The 16,602-nt window shown below is 38.4% G+C and overlaps 1 protein-coding gene across 2 annotated transcripts; it reads left to right on the top strand.

The window, feature by feature from the left end:
• Positions 1 to 12,948: 12,948 nt before the first annotated feature.
• Positions 12,949 to 16,394, top strand: LOC110123013 (serine/threonine-protein phosphatase 4 regulatory subunit 3-B-like). Of its 2 annotated transcripts, XM_020870696.2 has the most exons (2): positions 12,949 to 13,036; positions 13,459 to 16,394. In XM_020870696.2, the coding sequence occupies exon 2, from the start codon at positions 13,576 to 13,578 to the stop codon at positions 15,904 to 15,906; it is 2,331 nt and encodes a 776-aa protein (XP_020726355.2). In that variant the 5' UTR covers positions 12,949 to 13,036; positions 13,459 to 13,575; the 3' UTR covers positions 15,907 to 16,394. The 2 variants fall into 2 exon arrangements, with proteins under 2 accessions (XP_020726355.2, XP_020726354.2); XM_020870695.2 differs by lacking the exon at positions 12,949 to 13,036 and having other exon boundaries at positions 13,359 to 16,394.
• Positions 16,395 to 16,602: the final 208 nt, after the last annotated feature.

Below are 16,602 nucleotides of genomic sequence, written 5' to 3' on the forward strand. Positions count from 1 at the left end.
TATTTTGCAAAACTGTTACACCCTTGAAGATGAATGTTATTTTTGTTTATAAGAGACAAATAAATATCTTCAAACATAAAATGGCCCTAGACTGGAAACATCTAGACATCTAGGGAAATTTAGAAATTTTGAACAGTGAATAGGTAACTAAATAAAATATACAGGAGTTAGGAAATGACTCTGGTGATGAAAATATCATTGTAGGAAATTTTACAACTCAGGGTAGCATACTTACCCGAGGGAAGCAGGTATCCTGATCCTAGCATTCTCAGCAATTTTAAGTCCTTTTGTCTAAGTAATAACCCATGAAGAGGTTGAGACTGCACAGATTGACTCTGCTCTGGTCTCAAGCTGTAAGTGAAACCAAGTGACCTGACCTATTTTCACAAGAAAATTAATTAACAGCAAGGGTATTGAGAAAGGGCAAGATTACCTGGAGCTCTGTGGGCTCCGGGAAGGAGGACTCTTACACAGCACTCATCATCTCACTCCAAATGCTCCTTAGACTAGCCTTTCCTCAATAGCCACCTGGGTAGGGAGCCAATCCTCGGGCCTCTTGCTCTGAGCTTTTCCTTTGCTGCCTTCATCTCAAATAGTGCCTGGGCCAGGGACATGAGCAGAGGGACTTCCTGTGTGTAAAGCAGTTTTCTGAGGTCTCTAAACAGCTCAATCTTTTGTTAACATCGGGCACACATCCAAGCCTTAATAAATTTACATTTAACACCTAGGCACTCAACTAACTGCAAAAAAAAAGCCTTCAGTTTCTTGGACCCATTCACCTAAAAGGCAGTGAAGTGTGTTACAGAACACTTTTGTTGTTGTTCACATATAAGATTTGTAAATGAAACAACATGTTTAAATAGTAACTTCATCAGGCACTGGATTAAGTATCTTATATCTGTTACTTCTTTGATCCCATAACAATCAAATGAGGTTGGTAAAGGTTCCACTTTAAAGATGCACAAATTGAGGCCCAGACATAATGGGTATCTTGTCTATGTCACATGACCTGCCAGAACCTCAGTGTCAACTTGCAGTATCTGTTTTTGTGTTTGAGTTCTTAACCACCAGGTCTACTTCCTCCCACTTACAGACTGGATATATGGGTGAAATATAAATATGGATGCAGATATAGATGTAGATGAATAAAGCTATATGTTACTGTATCTATACTTATCTTTTGAATATAAAATAGTAAATATACATCATTATACTTTTTTCAATGTGCTCCTTTATTTTCTCTTTGAGTTTTCTTCTTTCAGTACCTTGTTTCATTAACTAGGTTTCTTCCTTTCTTTCCTTGAACTATTTTCTGCGTGGGAATAATTGCTTCTTGTACCATAAGCAACTGACACTTCCCTGAAATAACTGAAAAGACCTGAGGGACAGATTTGTAGTCAGAGGACTTAGGTGTTAAAATACCCTTGGGACTCAAGTTGAGCCTGAACATTAAAGCCCTAGGGAATGGATATGTCTTATCATTTTTCTTTGCTTTCCTTTGCTGATTATTCTTAATAAATGGCAAAGACTACTGTATATGCCCAGAGCAACTTCAAGAATATTGCAAAAGTTGGGGGGGGCACATATTCCTTCCTTTTCATTATTCCATTGTCAAATTAAAGTGAAACACAGACTTATATTGCCGAAGGCAAACTGAGTACACATGACATGGAGACTGGATAATTAGGCATGTATAATTTTAGAATAATGGAGGATTTCTTTAAAGATATTTGGAATTGCTGTATGTTAGAATAATATTTCTCTTTGAGAGATACAACTAGAGTTAGTTGCTGTAAAGAGACAAAAGGCAACCCCCCAAAAGCCAAATTAACAGTCTGTTACAAAAGAGATCATAAATACCATGGTGAGATTGGGATGTGTGGCCTGAAGAAGACTGACACTTACCTTCAGATGAAAGAAAGCAATTCAGTATATGTGAACCCTTATTCTTACCTCTGCCATTGAATGGAGAATAGTAAGAAATTAAAATAATAAGGCATATTTAAGAGAAAAGGCAAGAAAGTGTCCTGTTGGTACATGCTGAAGGATATTAGAAAATATTTATATGAAAAGTTATCTCTTTACCTGGAGGTCTCTAAAATTAAAGCAAAAGGAATAGCCACTTAGGCTAATACAGCCATTTAAATAAGCCAGCGCTAGCTGTCAATGGGATGGATGTGTTTGCATGGGAGAGAAGAGAAAGGTATCATACCCTCAAATAGAAAACTGTAAAAGGCGCTCTCCATATACAACTGCATTAAAAGAGATGTAACTGGAAAAATTAATGGCAGGTCCCATAATGTAATTAGTACAAAGAATAATCCTACTGAATAATATTTTTAAAATGGCTATAAAAGCTACGTTTACAAGGACCTCTTAAGAGTTCGAAGTAGAAAGAAGTACAGAAAGGAAAAAAAGACATATGGAGAGGAAAAAAAGGCAAAAAGTAAAAGGGGCAAGATATGGCTGAAGAGGAAAGTATTTCAATTGGAGCTTAATACAATCAGAGGTGTGAGAAAGAGAATGAAAAGTAAACTTTATCTCTCTTTAAAGCAAAAATAATGCCTACAATAAGAATGTTTCTATTTGGGAGGCAAATAAATACTTTAAGGAAGAGATACGACCAAGTAAAAGCACTATATATCTAATTGTTCTCAGTGCCTTCCATTAAAGAGAAAAAGAGGGGAGTGAGGGATAGGAAGGGGGATATAGACATATATTTGCTTCTCTCAAAAATGATTAGGATTCTAATGATGATTGTATACCATAAATATATAACATAGCTTCAGCATCCATTTAAAGAATAGGAAAAAAGAATGGTGACCTGCAGTGTGGCAAAGAGCTTAGAGTGCACAGATTCTTGAGTCTGACTACTGGGGTTCAAGTCTAAATTATTCACTACGAAAACTCAGGCAAATTTATTAACATTGTTGTCCTCATGCAGAAGGAAGTTTAGGAAAGAACTTGAAAATGTCTGTTTAATGAAATCACATACTAAAGCAACAGAAGTTAATAAAATAAGGAGGGGCTTAATTATTTTTATAATGAACTATTTCCACCTAGGATTGAACACTATTTAATATAATAGAGATAGAAAGATAGAGATGTCTCCTTCTATCCATCCATCCATCTCTTGCTGCAGGTACTACTATCTGTTTATAACTGAGAGACAGAAAGTCTAGAGATTGAGTGCAAGGTATCTGTGACCTTGAAGAAATTACTTACTTTTGATGTGTCCCGGTTTCTGGATCAGTAAAGTGAAACTAATAATTATATCTACCTTATGAGGAGTAAGTGAGTGCACCTAGGGAGTACTTGGAATGATAACTGCTACAAAGCAAACATTAGCAATTGTTAAGAGCTGGTTTAATGAATGAATCTTTATATTGTGTGTCTGCTATGTACCAGGCTCTTTTTTACATCTTTGGAACAAAGAAGTGAATATCATAAACATTTTTGCCTTTGTTTTAGGGTAATCAGTGTTAGGGCTAAACTTATGAATGTGATTCTTGTTTTGAGAGTCTGTTTGACTGTTTTAAGATGGAAAACACTTGAATGCATTTAATTGAAGGGGGAAAAGAAATTATTCTGAGGCAGAGTTTAAAGATTGAAATCACAGAATAATTTGTGGCATAAGGTTTCAGAAAGCCAGAAAAGGGCATGATATGTAAAGTGCAGATTAACAGGTTAGCTCATTTGGTAAAGAATCTACCTGCAATGCAGAAGATCTGGGTTCAATTCCTGGGTCGGGAAGATCCCCTGGAGAAGGAAATGGCAACCCACTCCAGTATTCTTGCCTGGAGAATCCCATGGACAAAAGAGCCTAGCGGGCTACAGTCCATGAGGTTGCAAGAGTCGGGCACGACTTGGCAACTAAACCACCACCACCACCTGAAGGCTCACTCCCCAAAGGAAGGAGAAGAGACAGAAATTGCTAAACATAAGATAAAATTGTTTAAAAATGGAAGGTGAGCCTTGGGTTGGTATCTATTCTCTTGGTGAAGGATTAGATGAAATCTTTGCTGAAAGATAACTGGAGTAGAATGGAAGAGCTGAGAAGAAAGTGTTGATAATTATACTATCAAATGTAGAAAAAGGAGAGCTGACTGTAAACTTCTAGGAGGGCTAAAACACAAACCCACTGACAGGCAGTAACATCTCAATGAGGATCCACTTAATGAGAAGTTTTCTTTCAAATGTTATCCATGTCTCTTTGGCACATAGAAAGAGTGATCATTACACATTCTTTCATGTGCCCATTCATCAAACATGTACTAAATGCTTATCAATCTTCTAGGCAATACAATACAGAGGAGAATAAGACTGTCTGAGACCCATATTGGCCTTTGGTGGGCTGGGGGAGTAGAGTGGATAGAGAATAAGACAATAAAAGTAAACAAATGACATAGTGAAGGAGGAAACAGACAGAACAGGCTCCATCTCGAAAGCAGGACTCCACAGCTGGACAGTGGACTTTGAGTTATATGCCCAGTATCTATGGAAATGACATACCAACTGGAAAAACAGACCCCTGGATGGAAGAGCCCCAGGGCTGGTACCTACTAAAAGAACACCTCAATTATCTGTGTAACCAAATAGAATCATAAATTCTATTATGCTTTTTGGGGTATGACCACAGGCCTATTGATAATTGACCACTGTTAACTACTTAGGCTTGAGGCATACGAATCATGGGTTAACTTTGATTGATTGTATCTTTCTTTTCCTTTGTTCAGACTAGTTTCAGAGAATTTGGGGAGGTGGGTTTGAGCATGTACACTTAGGGTATATAAGGTTTTCACAAAAACTGGTCGGGGTCCTTGGCTAAGAGGAGACTCTGCCTTGGGCCCTTTGGTGTAATAAACTGCACTCCACTATCTGCATTGTCCTTTTGAGTGAGTTTGTTTCCTGGAACACGTGGCTGCAACAGTAGTAACCCTAGACTATGAAAGTGCTGCTGAGAAACTAAAATAAGGCAATGATAGAGAGCATGAGAGAAGAGAGGGGTGACTTTCTTATAAGTAACTGTAAAGAAAAGCTTGGTATTTTTCTAATTGATGTTATCATGTCATTCAAAAATACATCCCTACACCTCCATGCCAGCTCTCCTGCCTAAGGAAGTGATAGCAGACCACTTAGCAGTAGCAAAATACAAAAGGTTATTTTTCAGGAGGAATGAACCAGATCTTCACACTTCAAGTAGTAGTACATCCAAAATCAGTATTATTCAAAGTGTTTAAGATTTTCCCTTTCTTATCATGAAAACACTTTTTTTTCTGTTTCCAACTCAATCCAGTTATCTCATAAAAATCAAATATATTCAAGGCGTGCCTTTAGATGTTAATGGGATTAAGGCCAAAATGTTAAGTTGAAATTAATTGCTGCCTACAAAGTGAAAATGTATGTTTCATTATATAAGTATATATAATGCAATACTGAAGAAATGAAGATGATTACTATCTGTAAACAAACTGAGCAGGTTTTAGCTCCAAATTATGCTTATTGCCATTACTTATATAACATGGCTGCAAGGTAATTAGTAACTTGACAGCTAATGTTATTCCTGTAGATCTAGATAGAAACAAGAAATAACATGTTCTATCTCGACAAGAAGAGGAATCCATGAATTATGGAATTTGAAACAAAACCCAAAAAGTTTACAAGTAACTGCTGAAACAGAGGGCTTCTTTAGTGGCTTAGCACTAAAGAATCTGCCTGCCAATGCAGGAGACTAAGAGACTTGAGTGTGATTCCTGGGTTGGGAAGATTTCCTGGAGGAGGAAATGGCAACCCACTCCAGTACTCTTGCCTGGAAAATTCCATGGACAGAGGAGCCTGGCAGACTACAGTCCATGGGGTCACAAAAGAGTCTGGTACAACTGAGCAACTGAGCGCATGTGCGCGCGCGCGCACACACACACACACACACACACACACACTAAAATGAAAGAAAAAGAGGAGAGCATGGAACTTACAGTCAAAGAACACATTTCCCTTTTTTTTTTCCCTCTTTTAAATCCATGATGTATAAGCAAAAGATGTTAGCGTTTCCAAGGAAGCCAGGCACATGGTGAAGAATGTGTTACTGCTAATAGAAACTGCTTATGGATCCAAGTAAATATTTAAACTGGTTCTTACCTCTGAGCATTGGGAAGATAATAGCTGCTACTCCAGCAATGCACACAACAGGATGCTGTTTTCAGCTGAGAATAAAAATTTGTAAATATCCATACATTCTATAATTATAGTATTCATGCATATCCCTCTTTCCATGTTAAAGTTCTGAGTTACAGCTGTCTTATCCAAGCTTGTGGAAGATTGCATTAAATGCCCCCAATTCTTCATCCTTCCTTTTACCCACACCCTTTGCTTTGCAATTTTGCTATGATCCCCGCCTTAGCTGGGGCATACTTTCCCATCACCCTAACTCTAGGCTTGGCTATGGACTTGCTTTGGATAAGACATGAACCAAAAAGAAGCTTGAAATGGGCTGGAGATTTTAATATTAGAAAATTAGGATTCTTTCAATACCTAATTATTGACTGCAAAGCTGTATTCTACCTGAGATTTAACCCAGAGTTGGGGGAAGAATGTTTGGCAGAACATAAAGGAAAACATCAGGGCTTATTCAATAAGTTTTTCATGCAATTAAAAGCCTAAACAGGAGAATATTACTTTTGGTCATCATCAATAAAAAGAAAACTATCCCCAAAAATGGAATTAGGGTAGCAGGGGAAATGCTAGATGTGTCTTGTAAATTTGAAATATCTCCTGTTGTAACTACCTATCTATTCTGTGAGATGACTGGAAATGAATTTCAAATTCAGTGTTTTATCCCCAGTGCTTGGTATAGGGCCTGTACATAGGGGGTTGTTATATAATAATGTGAAGAATAAATAAATGAATTATTGGAAGTCATCTTTGAAATGATGTGTATTCATTTATGTATTTATTCAGTAAATTATTGTTGAGAAACAACTATGTATTGTGCCCTATGGCAGGTCCTAGGCACACAGAAGTGAAAAAAATACAGATAAATCGCAGCCCTCACACAACTGATAGTCTGAATGCAAAAGAAAGAAAAAAAAAAACAATAAAGTATAAAATAGATGATGCTAAGTGCTATGGAGAAAATGGATGGATAAAACTTGGGATGGAAGGTCTCTGCAATTTTAAAGAGATGGTTAGGGAAAGTCTCACTAGAAAGAAAGAGCATTGGGGAATTCCCTGGTGGTCCAGTGGTTAGGACTTGACAGTTGCACTGCCAGGGCCCAGATTCAATCTCTGGTTGGGGAACTAAAAAGAATAACAAAATATTGTGTGGAGTCAAGAGGTCCAATAACCTGGAGCTCCAACTGATACATAAAAAGTAAGCAAACTTTCACTTTATGAAAAACAACAACAACAACAACAACAAACTAAGCATTTGAATAAAGTTTTGAATGAGGCAAAGGTATAAGCCCTCTAGATATTGAGAAATAGTGTTCCAGACAGAAGAAGGAAAGGGCAGGTACAGATGACCCGAGGCATGAGTTTGCCTGGTGTACTTCAGATATAGAAAGGTGGCTAGTGTGGCTGGAGCAGAATAAGGGAGAGAGACTACAAAATGAAGAGCTCACACATGTCAAGGGGGTCAGGTCTTGTTGGGCCTTATAAACCATAGTTAGAACTTGGGTTTTTATTCTGAGTGAGGTGGAAACATGTTGATTTGGTGTAGAAGTGTGTGAGGATATGATGTGTTTTAAATGGATCCACTCTGTGCATCCATTGTGTGGAGAACATACTATTAATAGTTGGGAGAAAAAAACAGAAACTAGGGGAGAAGATCGTTACAGATTGCCAAATCAGAAATGATGGTGCCAAAAAGGCAACATTCCACTAAATAAGTTACCTGGAGAAGTTGTAGAGAACATGCATGTGTTTTTCACTAATGTTTTGAAATTGAAAATTTTAGAGTGGATACACTTGAATACTTGTATTTGAATGTTATTTCATAAAATTTAAAAAAACCTTGCTTTTCCCACTCTGAAATATTCTCTCCTCTTATAGATAGAATATTTAGATATCTAAGTGTTCTATATATGTGGTTTGAGTCACCAATAACTAAAATTCAGAAATGTATGACTAACTTTGCCAAGAGAACGCACCGGTCATAGCAAACATCCTGTTTCAACAACACAAGAGATAGGTCTACACATGGACATCACCAAGATGGTCAATACGAAAATCAGATTATATTCTGTGCAGCTAAAGATGGAGAAGCGCTATACAGTCAGCAAAAACAACCAAGATCTGACTGTGTCTCATATCATGAACTCCTTATTGCAAAATTCAGGCTTAAATTGAAGAAAGTAGGGAAAACCACTAGACCATTCAGGTGTGATCTAAATAAAATCCCTTATAGTTATACAGTGGAGGTGACAAGTAGATTCAAGGGATTAGATCAGGTAGAGCGCCTGAAGAACTATGGATGGAGGTTTGTAACATTATACAAGAGGCAGTGACCAAAACCATCCTCAAGAAAAAGAAATGCAAGGAAGCAAAGTGATTGTCTGAGAAGACCTTACAAATAGCTGAGAAAAGAAGAGAAGCGAAGGACAAAGGAAAAAGGGAAAGATATACCCATCTGAATGCAGAGTTCCAGAGAATGGCAAGGGGAGATAAGAAAGCCTTCTTAAAGGAACAGTAGAAATAAACAGAGGAAAACAATAGAATGGGAAAGATTAGAGATCTATTCAAGAAAATTGGAGATACCAAGGCAATATTTCCTGCAAAGATGGGCACAATAAGGCCAGAAACAGCAAGGACATAACAGAAGCAGAAAAGATTAAGAAAATGTGGCAAGAATACACAAAGTATACAAATAAGGTCTTAATGACCCAGATAACCACAATGATATGGTCACTCACCTAGAGCCAGGAATCCTTGAGTGTGAAGTCAAGTGGCTCTTAGGAAGCCTCACTATGAGCAAAGCTAGTGGAGGTGATAGAATTCCAGCTGAGCTATTTCAGATCCTAAAAGATGATGCTGTTAAAGTGGTGCACTCAATATGCCAGCAAATTTGGAAAACTCAGCAGTGGCTACAGGACTGAAAAAGGTCAGTTTTCATTTCTATCCCAAAGAAAGGCAATGCCAAAGATTTTTCAAACTACCTTACAGTTGCACTCACTTCACATGATAGCAAGGGGATGCTCAAAATCTTTCTAGCTAGACTTCAACAGTACATGAACAGAGAACTTCACAAGCTGGATTTAGAAAAGGAAGAGGAACCAGAAATCAAATTGCCAACATCTGTTGGATTATCAAAAAAGCAAGAGAATTCCAGAAAAACATCAACTTCTGCTTCATTGACTATGCTAAAGCCTTTGACTGTGTGGATCACAACAAACTGTGCAAAATTCTTAAAGAGATGGAAATACCAGAGAATGAATGTTACCTGTCTCTTAAGAAACCTTTATGCAGAATAGCATTGAAACATGTATATTATCAATTATGAAACAGATTGCCAGTCCAGGTTTGATGCATGAGACAAGTGCTCAGGGCTGGTGCACTAGGATGACCTAGAGGGATGGGGTGGGGAGGGAGGTGGGAGGGGGTTCAGGATGGGGAGCACATGTAAATCCATGGCTGATTCATATCAATGTATGGCAAACGCCACTACACTTTTGTAAAGTAATTAGCCTCCAACTAATATAAATAAATGGAAAAAAAAAAGAAACCTGTTTGCAGATAAGGGAGGAGCCAACATATACAGGAGTTCTGCCACAAAAGCCAGGGAGTCAGAACATCAAAAGATTACTGTTAATTAAAGAAAACCAGACATCTCCAGTTAAGGAATTTAGCACTTTTCTGTGTAGGGGAAGATGCAAAAGTCTGGGCTCATTGAAATCATTCCTTTGATATACACCTCAGGTATATGCAGCCAGGTTCCTGTTTTTCTCCATCCTGATCCCCTCAGGGTGCACAATTAGGGGTGATTGTAGTGGCTGCTGGTGTAAAGGCCACAACATCCTTTGGTTAGTGATATGGCAGGTGGCATTTTTCCTCCACATTATAAACATCTGCTGTGACAATGCCTAAGAGAAAGCATTGCATATTGGGAATAGTAAAGTGGAGGGTCAGAACTATACAGGCCTACTTTCAAATCCTAGCATCATCATTTATTGTAGAGGTTTGAACCAAATCTTTGATTCAGTTTGGTAGTTTCAAGTTTTTTTCTCTCCCTAATATGGTAGTAATGATACCTTCTTCAGGCCATTATTGTATGAGGATTAAATAAAAGATAAATAATACCTATAAAAGGAACTTACACAGCTTCTGGAATCTGACATTTGTTTATTCATATTACCTTGCTCTCCGTAAAACAAAACATACACACACAAATAATAATAACCTTAAATAGCTAAAACTACTGAAGCAAGTGAAAGTGTTAGTTGCTCAGTCATGTCTGACTCTTTTCGATCCCATGGACTGAAGCCCAACAGGCTTCTTTGTCCATGGAATTCTCCAGGCAAAAATACTGGAGTGGATTGTCATTCAAGGGCATTATTCTACTTCTCAAACCAAATAAGACAGGAACTGAAAGAATCAACTGCCAAAACAGCAGTAAGACATTTGAACTTCAGGCTCTTTTAGATTGTAAAGAGATTCTAGTTAGCCTAATTAATATAGAAAGTGAAAGTGACGTCGCTCAGTCATGTCTGACTCTTTGCCACCCCTGGACTGTAGCCTACCATGCTCTTCCGTCCTTGGAATTTTCCAGGCAAGAGTACTGGAGTGGATTGCTATTTCCTTCTCCAGAGGATCTTCCTGACCCAGGGATTGAACCTGGGTCTCCCACATTGTAGGCAGACACTTTACCATCTGAGCTACTAGGGAAGATAAAGGGACCTTAATTGGCCTAAGGGAAACTTTGTGAGAACACATAGATTTGTGCTGAATATCTCTCAGAGAATGGAACCTGGGGGCATATTCAGACAGTTGCCAGTATTACAATTGATTCTTAGAGAAACTTTAATATAACCACAGCAGTGAAAAAAAACTGGACCATTAGCATGGCCCAGCATCATTGTTGTTGTTATATATTTGCATATTCTCTTTTATTGAAATAAGGCAGGAGGAGTTTTTAACTAGTACACATGTCAATTTTGTATTAGTCATTTTTGAGTTCTTATGTTTAAGTATTATTTATAATTTGTAAATGTTTCTAAAGCAGCAGTATCCTGGCAGTGATTTGAATTTTCTCATGAAATGATTGTTCTTTGTATTCAGTCCTCCAAGAGCCCCAGCTGTACTGTTCCAGGGAATACTCTTGTACAGTAATCTCCTGGAGGCTACATTGCAAGAGAGGTGTGTGGAAGAGTATTTCTGTGCTCTACTTGAGAATTGCCACACATGTCCAATGTTATTAATATGTAAAATGAAGTAATTGTTACAAATAGGACTCTTCAATTACAAATTTGCTTGATATGGCCCAATTCTCAGTTTCTCCTTTGCAATAACAGGGTTAATGTTTTGGGGGGGGGGGAAGAATTTTTTAAAGAAAACTGCAGAAGTTGCTGCTACATCAAAAATCAAATTGGTTACTATTAAAATTATATTTAACAGTTGCCATATACAAGCTTCTATTTTCCATTGGCTATACACAGATGTGAATCTAAAGGAGGAAGTGCGTGCCTTTCATCTTCTTTTGATAATTTTATGTTGATTACAAATTATATAGATGGAAGGAGTGTAAAATAAAGTGTAATGAAGGCCAAGAAAAGCAGGGGATAGCATAGTTCAATGGCTGAGAAAACCAATATTTCAATCAGAAAGATGTGTTCAGAGTTCCTCAACTTATTATTAGCCATATGATCTTTGGCAAGTTAACTTCTCTAATTTTGTTTCCTGGCCTCAAAAGGACACTTAGTACTCCTGTTTCACTGGGTTATTATTAAAATTAAATATGAAAATATATAAATGTTGTTACAGTATCTTGAATATAATAATCACTAAAGTACTTGATCAATTTTGTTATTACCTTTCTTTATAAATAATAAGCAGTCAAGTATTGTTACTTAGTTATTGTGGTTGTTGTTATTACCATAATTATTAAGAAAATAAGAACAATTGATTTGTGGTGTTTGCTACTCCTTCTGGCTAACTTCAACTCAGTTTCCCACTGGCCCACTCTTTCCCTAAGAATAAGTAGTGTGGTTATAGATTGGGGAAATTTGAGGAATTTTTTTCCTTGTTGTGCTAAAAGAAAGAGCTTTAGGCTGAACTGAACAGGGTAAAGGAATCAGTTGCCAACTCCCTCTTGGAACAATAGCCTCTCCCAAGGATGGGTAGGACTTCCCTGGTGGCTCAGATGGTAAAGCTTCTGCCTACAATGTGGGAGACCAGGGTTAAAATCAATACCTGAGTTAGGAAGATCTCCTGGAAAAGGAAATGGCAACCCACTCTAGAATTCTTGCCTAGAAAATCCCATGGACGGAGGAACCTGGTAGGTTGCAGTCCATGGGGTCGCAAAGAGTCCGACACGACTGAGCGACTTCACTTTTCTCTTTCAAGGATGGGTAAGTGAGTGATACTGACATTGGCTGGGCTTCCTAGGTGGCTCTAGTGGTTAAGAGCCCGCTTGACAATGCAGGAGGTGTAAGAGATAGGGGTTCAATCCCTGGGTTGGAAAGATTCTCTGGACAAGGATATGGCAACCCACTCCAGTATTCTTGCCTGGAGAATCCCATGGACAGAGAGCCTTGTGGGCTACAGTCCATAGGGTCGCAAGAGTCCAACACAACTGAGCGACTGAGCACTGTACCACCTATGAGGAGAGGGGGCATACCATCTTTGGGGTGGGGGGCATAGAGGGTGTACCACCTTGGAGGAGAGGGGCATACCACCTATGAGGGGAGGGGGCATATCACCTATGAGGGGAGGGGATGTACCATCTGTGAGGAGAGGGGGAGTACCACTGGGAGGGGGCATATCACCTATGGCAGAGGGACGTGTGTTTTCTTGACAGAGTGTTAAGTGTTGACTTGGTTGGGATGTAAGTGATTAAGCTTTCTTTTGTCTAAGGTCCTAAGTCTCCATTCCCACACACATGATGAGTGAAAATGTTAATGGAGGACAGAACCTTTTATGGAAAAAACTGCTCTTTGCTCGCCTTCCTAAGCCTCCATAAGCTTGGCGGCATTTACAAGCAGAGAATGTTCCTTCGGAGTAGAATCCTGGAGGAGTCATAATTATCAAGGCTATCATAGATAGCCACAAGCAGGCTCAGAGGCTCACTTCTTCATTTCGTGTTAAGAAAGCGTTATGGGGGGTGGGGGGGGGGCAGAGTGGAAGGAGGGGAGCAAGGGATGGTAGTGAGTAGTGGAACTGCAGGGAAACTTTACTGATTTGAGGTGCCACCGGAATCCTTGCGGCCTCAACTTATCCGCCATGTTTTCTTGCAATTTTTCCGACCAGCCACCTCAGCGGCTACCGTCGTTGCCATCACAACTCCAGCTGCCGTTAACCGTGAACTCTCGCGAGACACGATCACGGGCCAAGACAAGGGCCAGGGTGAAGAGAGCGAAGGTTGCCATGGTGGACGAGCAGAGCCTAGCGCAAGTTTTTTTCCTGAATAATGACCAACAATGGGAAATTCTAGGCAAGGGACATGTTTCCACTATTTATGTGGAACGCCTTCAGGGCATGTGTCTGCTAGTTCGATCTGAACCTAACGGCTTACAGATCTTGGAGTCAAAGATAAAGCCAGACACGCCCTATGAGAGACGACAAGGGACATTAATTGTTTGGTCTGAAGCTGAGAACCACGGTATGGCGATAAGCTTCCCGGACGCAGCAAGATGTTATGAGATATGGAAAGACATCTGCCAGGTTCAAGGTAAAGACCCATCTACCGATATCACACATGACGCCTTAGTTGAATCCGAAAATGAGACATTGGATGACGTGGCAGAGACTTATGAAGTGCTTGAGCTGCCTGACTGTGAACTGGGTAATCTTCACCAGATTGCTCACTTAATTGCCTCAGCTCTCACCTCATCTCTGCATAAGGAAAGGCTGGTTCTGTTATTGGGAAATGAGGACTTTATTAAAAAATTACTGCAGTTGTTCCACACTTGTGAGGACCTAGAGGATACTGAAAGCTTACACGATCTGCATGACATTGTTAAAGGGATGTTACTTCTCAACAAGGCATCTCTGCTTGAGATCCTCTTTTCTGATAAGTATATCATGGATGTGGTGGGATGCCTTGAATATGACCCTGCCTTGGCTCAACCAAAAAGGCATAGAGAATTCTTAACCCAAAAAGTGAAGTTCAAAGAAGTTATACCAATAATAGACCATGAACTTCTGCAAAAAATACATCAGACATACAGGGTACAGTACATTCACGACATCCTTTCTCCTATCCCATCTATATTTGAAGAGAATTTTCTTTCTGCTCTTACAACTTTTATTTTATTAAACAAGGGTGCGATAGTCAATATGCTGCAGGAAGATGACAAGTTTTTGTCCACCGTTTTTGCACAGTTAAGGGATAAGACTACAGATGATGATACATGGCGTGAACTGTTATTTTTTTTCAAGGAATTCTGTGCATTTTCTCAGACATTACATTCTGAAAACAGGGATGCACTATTCAAAACACTGAGAGAACTGGGAATTCTTCCTGCTCTTAAAATGTTAATGAGTATGAATGACTTGCAAATAAGGTCAGCTGCTACTGATATATTTACTTATCTGGTAGAGTATAGTCCATCCATGATTCGAGAATTTATAATAGAAGACCAACATAGTGAAGACAGCATCCTTTTCATTAATTTAGTAATTCAACAAATATTCTGTGATACTGACCCTGAGCTAGGAAGTGCTTTTCATTTAATGGGAATTCTTCGTTACCTGCTCGATCCAAATAACATGACAACATCTAGTCACTGTGAAAAAAGTGAATTTCTACAGTTCTTCTTTAAGCATTGTATGCATAATTTCTTAGCACCACTTTTGTCAACTACTTCAGAATATATCCGTGACAAGGATAATATAGTTGGATCTGACGAAAACAACAAAAACTGTCTCAATAATTACCACACAGCACAGCTGCTTGCCTTAATTTTAGATCTGCTTTCATTTTGTGTGCAGCATCATGCATATTACATGAAAAAATATATTTTGGACAAAGACTTGCTAAGAAAAGTCTTGATCTTGTTAAATTCAAAGCACACTTTTCTAAACTTGTGTGCTCTTCGTTTTATGAGAAGGATGATTGGCCTTACAGATGAACTTTTAAATCGTTATATCATCGAGGGAAATTTTTTTGAGCCGGTTGTAAATGCCCTTCTAAAGAATGGAACTCGGTACAATATGCTGAATTCAGCTATTGTTGAACTGTTTGACTACATAAGAATGGAAAACATCAAATCTCTTGTTGCCCATATAGTTGAAAAGTTTTATGCAACACTTAAGTCAATTGAATATGTTCAGACATTCAAAGGATTGAAGGTGAAATATGAGCAAGAGAAAGAGCGGCAAAATCAAGTAGGGAAGAATTTGTGTTATGTATTGTATAGTAAAATATTTTGCAGAGGTTCCAGTGTCATAGAGGAGGAGGAGGAAATGAGTATTAATGAAAATGTAAAAGAAGAAGCAGTTAAGCCACCACCAGAAAGTGATTTTGAAGATTATTTTGAGACTGAAAAAGCAAAAGAAAATGAAGACAAGGTAGATACTCCCTCCCAAACATCTTTTGGTGACTTCAAATTCACTTCATCCCATTCTGCTGATGCTGCTGATGGAGCAAGTAACCCAAACTGCAGAAGCGTGATTTCCTTAGTGGATTATTCAGATGATGAAGAAGAAGAGGAAGATGAAACACCTCCCAGCAAAAGACCACATCTTAGCCCATAAAGTCTTTATGGAAAACCCATTGCATTACTAAATTCTGGTAAAACTTTGTAACGTTTGCTGAAGAGTCTGAATCCAAAGCTTCCGTATATGCACACATGTATTTAATAAATAGCAAAGATGTTCATTGTTATTATCATCTAGGAGAATTTAGTTCTGTAAAAAATCAGATTTCAGGGTTGATAATCTAATATTAATGTATTTCTGTTTCAAGAGTATATACGAGACATAGCTATTAACAGTGCAGTTGCAAAGCTTGTAACATCATTTGCCCAGTGGTTCTGGCTATGGTTTTCTTTTTTCAGTTACTTCTTTGAAATAAAAATGTATGTTTATGTGGAAAATAAAGTCAACTGTAATAAAAAGTAAAGCTATTCACTTTTCTGTGAAATCTGAAGATTTGACAAAAAATCAATCTTATGAATAATTAGAGGGAAGTGACTTTTGGTGTGTATTTTCATGAAAATAAAGGAAGCTGGATTCAGAATGTTCAGTTGTTGCTATAATTTTTTGTCTGGTTAGATGGGATGCAAAGAATTGGTCCAGTAGTAGTGTAAAAGACCTTGGGAGTGGTTAGAAAAAGCAAATGCTTTCAGCTGCCTAAATTGTGAAAGATACTTGGAAGTCATTTCCTGATTCATGAATAAACTTGTGTCTGTCTCCAGAGCAGTAAGTAACTTTTTTTTTTTTTTTTAAGTA

This window comes from Odocoileus virginianus, chromosome X (assembly GCF_023699985.2).
Source record: "Odocoileus virginianus isolate 20LAN1187 ecotype Illinois chromosome X, Ovbor_1.2, whole genome shotgun sequence".
NCBI lineage: Eukaryota > Metazoa > Chordata > Mammalia > Artiodactyla > Cervidae > Odocoileus > Odocoileus virginianus.